Consider the following 7,621-nt stretch of genomic DNA (forward strand, 5'->3'; position numbering starts at 1 on the left):
TTCAAGTCAGTAGGGGTGAATACTTTCTTGATCGAGTTTGAAAATGAGTGGGATAAAATTCGAATAATGGAAGGGAGGCCATGGACTTTTGATGGAGATCTTGTATCTCTGGCAGATTTTGATGGTTTGACTCCTCCGAGTGAAATTGAATTTGAGAAAGCAGCGTTTTGGGTTCGTATGTTCAATCTCCCTTTGGCATGCATGAGCAAGGAGATGGGAATTCGGATTGGATCAACGGTGGGAGAGGTGCAGGAGGTAGAGATAGATGAAGATGGAATAGGTTGGGGGGAGTATCTCAGAGTGCGAATTGTTTTAGATTTGTCTAAACCTCTATCCAGGGGTCGAATGTTGCACGTTCGAGACAAAACTTTATGGATTGCTTTCAAGTATGAGAAGATTCCCAGATTCTGTTTCAAGTGTGGCCTTATTCGACATGGACGTCGGGGGTGCATTGCTCCTGGAGGACGACGGCCGTTGGGGAATGGTGAAGAGGCTCAGTTTGGACCATGGCTTCGAGTCAATCCTACTAGGAGAGGCAGACCTCAAGGCGGCTGGAGAAACACTGCCCAATATCCTTATCACTCGGCAAATTCTGACATTCGGGAGGAAGAAGGAGGTGACCATGGCAGTTCCACGGCGGCGAACGGTGATGCATCCTCGGGATCAGCTGAAACCCGACCATCCCAACTTGGCAAAAATGACAATAATGGAAAGTCCCAGCAATCTTTCCATGCCAGCGAAATTCCTGGAGAACCGTTGAATCAGGCACGGAAAGTAACGCCACAAGAGGAATGTCATGAGGAGCTAGAAGGGCAGTTTCCTAAAATTAATGCAGTAACGGGTGAATTGTGCTCTGGCATTAATGAGATTCTAGATGTGTCTCCAGCTAGCAGTAACGCCAAGAGTGCGAATGGAAAAGGAAAGAATATATATATGGGACAATGGGACGCAATAAAAGAGAAAATGGTTTGGGAAACTTTGGAAAGGGATGTTAATGCGGTCGAGAATGGGAATACTACGTGGCAAACCAATTTAGGGGAGGGCATTAATTTGACAAATGCTGGGCAATCCCAAGGAAAAGGCAAGTTTAAAGAAGGCAAGGCTGGCTTTGATGCCAATATTCAGAATGGGCCGCCGTCGAGTGGGCCTACTCAGGCTTACTGGAAACGGTCCAATAAGGTGTCACATGGTTTACGAAAAGGAGTAGATTGTGGGGCGAAATCCGGAAAAAGAAAGACCTTGGAGATGCAGGCTGGCATTGGAAGGCGGGAGGAGAAGCGATATAGACTTGTGGATGAGGAAGAGGAGGATTGGAGCGAAGATGAGGCGCAGCCCCGCCATACCAAATGAGTTTTTTGAGTTGGAACTGCCGAGGGCTTGGGAACCCTCGGGCAGTTCGGGACCTTCACCAAATGGTGAAAGAGAAGCGACCCAATTTGGTCTTCCTTATGGAAACCAAATTACACAATAAAAATCTGGATTTTCTTCGAATAAGACTTAAATTCGATCACATGTTTGTGGTTGACAGCGTGGGAAAAAGTGGAGGCCTAATTTTGTTTTGGAATGAAGCAATTCAGGTGACAATACAAAACTATAGCCGCCGACACATTAATGCTCAAATCAACGTGGGTAGAAATGGTGTTGAGTGGAAATTCTCGGGCTTCTACTGCCATCCGGAGGTAGCAAAAAAAGAGTCTTGGGCACTATTGCGGCATTTGCCACTTTACAGCCACTCCCGTGGCTTTGCTTAGGGGATTTTAATGAGATACTTAATCTTACGGAGATGCGGGGGGGAGCGAAGAGAGCAAGATGGCAAATGGTAAACTTTCAAGAGGTATTGGAGGATTGTCAATTATGTGATTTGGGTTTCAAGGGTCCAAAATATACATGGAACAATGGGCGAACAGGGGCGGCTTTCACAAAAGAGCGGCTTGATCGAGCCACCGCCAACTTGGAGTGGCGGACGATGTTCCCAGCTATGGAGGTCACGGTGCTTGCCAAAAGGAGTTCGGACCATCACCCAATTTTCGTTTGCCTTAACGAAAGCAGGAGGCGGCCTTGGTGTAGGAACAAACAATTCCGTATGGAAGCTGGTTGGTGCTTAAGGGAGGAATACAAAAGAATTGTATATAACACCTGGACAGAAAGAAACCCAGCTGCTGACCCATGGGAGAATATACGTGGCAAGATCAAAAGATGCCAAAAGGCTACAATGATGTGGGTAAAAAAGACAGTGCAGGTTAATGAAGCTTCGATTCAAACAAAAACACGAGAACTGGCCGTGCTACAGCAAAGGGAAACGGAGGGTGAGAAGTTAGCAGAGGCGGAGCTTCAAGCAGAAATTCACGATCTCATGGAAATAGAGGATCTGAAATGGAAGCAGCGTGCAAAGGAGGATTGGTTGCGCAATGGGGATCGTAATACCAAATACTTTCATGCATGTGCCTCTAAAAAAAAACGAAGCAGCACCATTGAGCAGATTCGGGATGAGGAGGGAAGTCTACATACTGAAACAGCAGCCATTGAGGAAGCTTTCGTGGGATATTTTCAAGGCCTATTCACTTCGGCCAGGCCACAGAATGTGGAGAAGTGCATTTCAGCGCTCAGCAATAAAATTACAAGGGAAATAAATGACAAGCTCGTCGCTACCTTCACGAAGGAGGAGGTGAAACAAGCCTTGGACTAGATGGGCCCACTAAAAGCTCCAGGCCCCGACGGTTTCACAGCTAGCTTTTATCAACACAATTGGCCCACGGTTGGTTCGGAGGTATGTGATGTTACTTTGTATTTTTTAAATTCAGCCATTATGGATGGTTCAATAAATACAACTTCTATTGCTTTAATTCCAAAGGGCCAAAGCCCGAATTGTGTAACTGATTTCAGACCAATAAGTTTATGCAATGTGATTTACAAGATTATTGCTAAGGTGTTAGCAAACAGACTAAAGGTGGTGCTACCCAATATAATCTCACCATACCAGAGTGCCTTTCTTGCTGGAAGATTGATTACAGATAATATAATTGCTGCGTATGAAACTCTCCATACCATGCACTCGAAGATGTGGAGTAAGGTTGGATTCATGGGAATTAAGCTGGACATGAGCAAAGCCTACTACAGGGTGGAGTGGGAGTTTCTAGAAGCCGTCATGTGTAAAATGGGTTTTTCGGCCAGGTGGATAAAATTAATAATGGAGTGTGTTAGCACAGTCACGTATTCTGTCATTGTGAATGGGCAAAGGGTTGGGAATATTAAACCAAGTAGGGGAATTAGACAAGGTGACCCTTTATCGCCTTATCTATTCCTTTTGTGTGCGGAAGCACTCAGCTCCATGTTATGCAAGGCGGAAAGAATGGGTGTTATTACCTGAGTACCTACGTCAAAAAAGGGGCCTAGGCTTAGTCACCTGTTCTTCGCGGATGACAGCCTTTTGTTTTGTAAAGCAAATTCGGTGGAGTGGCGAAGACTGATCAAACTGTTGGAAGAGTATGAAATAGCTTCGGGGCAAAAATTAAATAAAGACAAGACGTCAATCTTTTTTTCACGTAATACTAGTCCGGAGAAGAGGGCTGAAATTACAAGTTTATCGGGTTTAAATGCAACCCAATGCTACGAGAAATACTTGGGGCTTCCAACCATGGTGGGGAGATCAAGATACAAGGCTTTCAAGAGCATAAAAGATAGAGTATGGAGACGCTTGAATGATTGGAAGGTTAAATTTCTCTCTCAAGCCGGGAAAGAGATTTTGATTAAGGCGGTAGTTCAAGCAATACTGACGTATTGCATGAGTGTATTTTTACTTCCTAGTTCATTATATAAGGAGTTAAATACGCTTATGCAACGGTTTTGGTGGGGCCACAAAGAAAACTCTTCCAAGATCCATTGGATGAGTTGGGAAAAAATGGGCATTTCAAAAGATGAAGGAGGCTTGGGTTTTAGAGACCTTATTATGTTCAACAAGGCTCTATTGGCTAAACAATTTTGGAGAATGATACAACACCCGGAGTCCTTGGTGGCTGTGATTATGAAGGCCAAATACTTTTCCAATAGATCAATATTGGAAGCCGAATTGGGAACCAGACCATCTTTGGCTTGGAGAAGTATTTTGGCCTCAAAGGACTTAATTCAACATGGAGCTATATGGAGGATTGGGAATGGTAATAAAGTTAAAATATGGGGGGAGAAATGGATTCCCATCCCCAACTCTTTCACTGTCCAAACACCACGACCAGTTACTATGGAGAATATGACAATAAGCAATTTAATAGACACGGAGAACTGCAAGTGGAATGGATCCCTGATTTCCTCATTGTTTTTGCCGGCAGAAGCTGAAGCAATTAGGAGAATACCTCTCAGCCCTCTCCTTCCAGAAGATAGAATAGTATGGAGATGCACAAAGAATGGAGCGTTTACGGTAAGGAGTGCCTATCACCTTGGTATGGAAATGAGAGAGTTGCGAAAACCTGGATGCTCAGAACAGAAGGGTGTTTCCGAGGACTGGAAGATATGCTGGAGCCTGAATATACCTAACATAGGGAAAATGTTCTTGTGGAGGGCGAGCCATAATTTGCTCCCAACAAGATCCAATCTGTTTCGCCGTGGAATCTGTGAGAACAATATATGCCCAATCTGTTTGAGGGAGGAAGAGACAGTAGCCCACTTTAGCTGGGATTGCCTTGCAGCCAGTGACGTCTGGGGAGGAAGTAAAATAAAATTGCAAAAGTGCTCAATTGGGGGTGGTGATTTCAGGCAGATATTCAAAGAGGTGGCGTCTCGTTGTGATAAGGAGGAGCTGGAGCTTTTCGAGGTAGTGGCCCGGCGTCTTTGGTTGCGTCGAAATGACTTCATTCATGGTGGCAATTTTACACACCCAACCCAGATTTTGCAAGACTCTGTGAAAGCCCTGTCTGATTTTAAGAAAATAAACGAACGATAGAGGAGGCACGAAGCGACAGAGGAGGAGGAACGAACTCTTTGGCAGCCACCACCGTGTGGAATGGTTAAATTCAACTGGGATGCGGCAGTGGATGCTAAGGAAAAAATAATTGGTTTGGGAATCGTAGCTAGAGATGAGAAGGGATCATTCTTGGCTGCACTCAGTAAACAACTGCGCACTGATATTAGCCCGGTGGGAGCAGAAACTTATGCTGCACTCCATGCAATTCAGTTCTGCATTGAACAAGGCTACTCGAAGGCATGGTTTGAAGGTGATGCATTGCAGGTTGTTAAAGAAGTAAGATCAGAGACACCCTGTGAAAGTATGCATGGGCATTTAACCGAAGCCATAAAGGAACGTCTCCAAAGTTTGGACCAGGCGGTTTTCACCCACACCCGGAGAGAGGCGAATACGGCTGCCCATGAACTAGCTGTAAGAGCTAGGACCCATGTCATAGATACAGTCAGGTGGACATCCATCCCACCATGTATTTGTGGTATTGTAAGGTGAGAGGACCCAATTCCCTCTCTTTGATTTTGCTTTTTTGAGAATCAATAAAAGCATACGACTCTTATTCTTCAAAAAAAAAAAAAAAAAAAATATAAGAGACGAAAAGTAGAGTATGAAAAGATCTCACAATGCTATAGAATCATGTAAAAGCGTTATCCTTAAAAGTTGATTCGTGCCTTGCAGAATATATAACTCAATATAATTGAAATTCTTGACACGTAACCTCTCAAATTTAAATTATAGCTTCTACCTTTATTAAATATGCAGTTCCAAACAACGAAACCTAATAAAACAACTCTGATGAAAAATCGCAAAGAGAAAAACATATAAAATTATTTGATTAAGGACCGAATGGGATGACAACAAAGGAAGCAAGATGGAATTTGCAATCAATTTTACACGCTCTCTTTGGTTTTTCTAAAATCGAGTTAAATGTATATTAAGGATATAAAGTGCTCTTAGGTAACGTCTATTTATAGACGTAAGCTGCTAGTTTTCTAAACTCTTAAGGCAAAGAGAAAATAAATTTATGACCAAACCGTCATATGACGTCAAAACCATAAAACTTATTCACGAACAAATGCTTTTAGAACTTGTTTGGAAGACTCATCAAATTTTATTCACTAAAATAATTAAAAGCAGAATTTTTTTTAGGAAAAAATACATTTTACCTTTATGAATTTTTTTTAGGAAAAAATACATTTTACCTTTATGAATTATTCACTCATTTGTACTTTGACCTCCAATATTTAAAAAATGACACTTGACCTCTCCAAACTTCTAAATTATTGCAATTCAACTATTCTAACTTTTTTTTTCTTGCTCCAAAATCATAGAAATTGAAAAAAAAAAAAAAAAAAAAAATTAAAATTAAGGGTGTGACCATCCAGAGTTAAGACTGGGAGTGGGTGGTTAAAAAAGCAGGAATTGTCGGAATTCGACCAGATTTTGGATAATTAGAGGGGTGAGTGTCACTTTTTAAACATTGGAGATCAAAGTGTAAATGGGTGGATAGTTCAGGGAGTAAAATGTATTTTTTCTTTATTTTTTTTTTATTTAAACTATTCACTTTTTAGAGCACTCCAGCAGCCTCTCTATTTTAACAATTCACTTTTACTATTCTATTTAAATATTATTTTTAAAATATTTGTTTATTATTTATCTAACTATTAAAGAAGAATAGAGAAACGAAAAAGAAAAATGGGGAGAGATAAACCATTTTTATTTAATTGGTGAGTGAACCGTACTCACTACTCACCATTATTATTTTCATCAAATTGATACGGCCGAAAATGAGAGGTTTTAAGTATTTTCACCAAATTACCTAACTAAATAACAAAAAAATAGTTTTAGTGAGACGGCCAATACTGCTATATGTACAAAGGTCAAAAGACTCAAAACTGAATTTTTCAAGCAACGGTCAAAATGTAGAAAACTAATTAAAGTGATTTCATTTTTTTTTCTTCATCAAAATGGTTTAAGACTCAACGGTAAAACAAATTAAGCAATAATAAACTACAACTGAATAATAAAGATTATTTGTAACACTACAATAATTCTTGGGCTCCGTTTGTTTCGACATATAATATTATTCAAATTTTTCGGTGTTTGGTGTGATCCAAAATAATAGTAATATTTTCGGTTTGGACCAAAATAGCTTCTTTAGTTTTAGAAAATAGTTTCCGTTTTTAAATAACGTAAACTATTTTTTGAGTTTGAGTTTCTCCTCAAACTGCTGGACCACCTCCAAATCTCATCCTGAACTCAAAATTTTAGGTTAATTTTTTTGAATAATGCTAAAAGTCATCATTATATCATTCCAAAACTGATATGACATTAAAATCACCATTAGATTTGTGATAAATTACTATTAAATTTCAATCCGATAATGATTTTAAAAGTCACATCAGTTTTGAAGGGATACAAGAAGGACATGGAAAGGACCGAAGGACATTTAACGGTACTCAATTTTTTTAATATTAATTTTTTATGTTATGAATAAAAATTGATTTTTATAGGTTAATATGATTGAATAAAAATTTTAAAAAAAATATATTTGTAATTTTTGATAGGGGAATGTTAGGTGCTTTCCTCGTATTTTCCTTGTATTCTTCTAGTCCTAAGTAAATATTATTTTCTAAAAAAAAAAAAATGACACTTATTTCTCTCACTTATTTT

General features: G+C 40.1%; 1 protein-coding gene across 1 annotated transcript; it reads left to right on the top strand.

The window, feature by feature from the left end:
* The first annotated feature begins 1,783 nt into the window (after positions 1 to 1,783).
* On the top strand, positions 1,784 to 2,686 carry LOC132162984 (uncharacterized). Its single transcript, XM_059573188.1, has one exon. It carries the CDS (start codon positions 1,784 to 1,786, stop codon positions 2,684 to 2,686), a length of 903 nt encoding a protein of 300 aa, XP_059429171.1.
* The last annotated feature ends 4,935 nt before the right edge of the window (positions 2,687 to 7,621 follow it).

Source organism: Corylus avellana, chromosome ca10, assembly GCF_901000735.1.
Source record: "Corylus avellana chromosome ca10, CavTom2PMs-1.0".
In the NCBI taxonomy this organism is placed as follows: Eukaryota; Viridiplantae; Streptophyta; class Magnoliopsida; order Fagales; family Betulaceae; genus Corylus; species Corylus avellana.

Excerpts from the sequence above, each read along its gene's own strand:
- LOC132162984 (XM_059573188.1), top strand. The coding sequence starts at position 1,784 with ATGCGGGGGGGAGCGAAGAGAGCAAGATGGCAAATGGTAAACTTTCAA.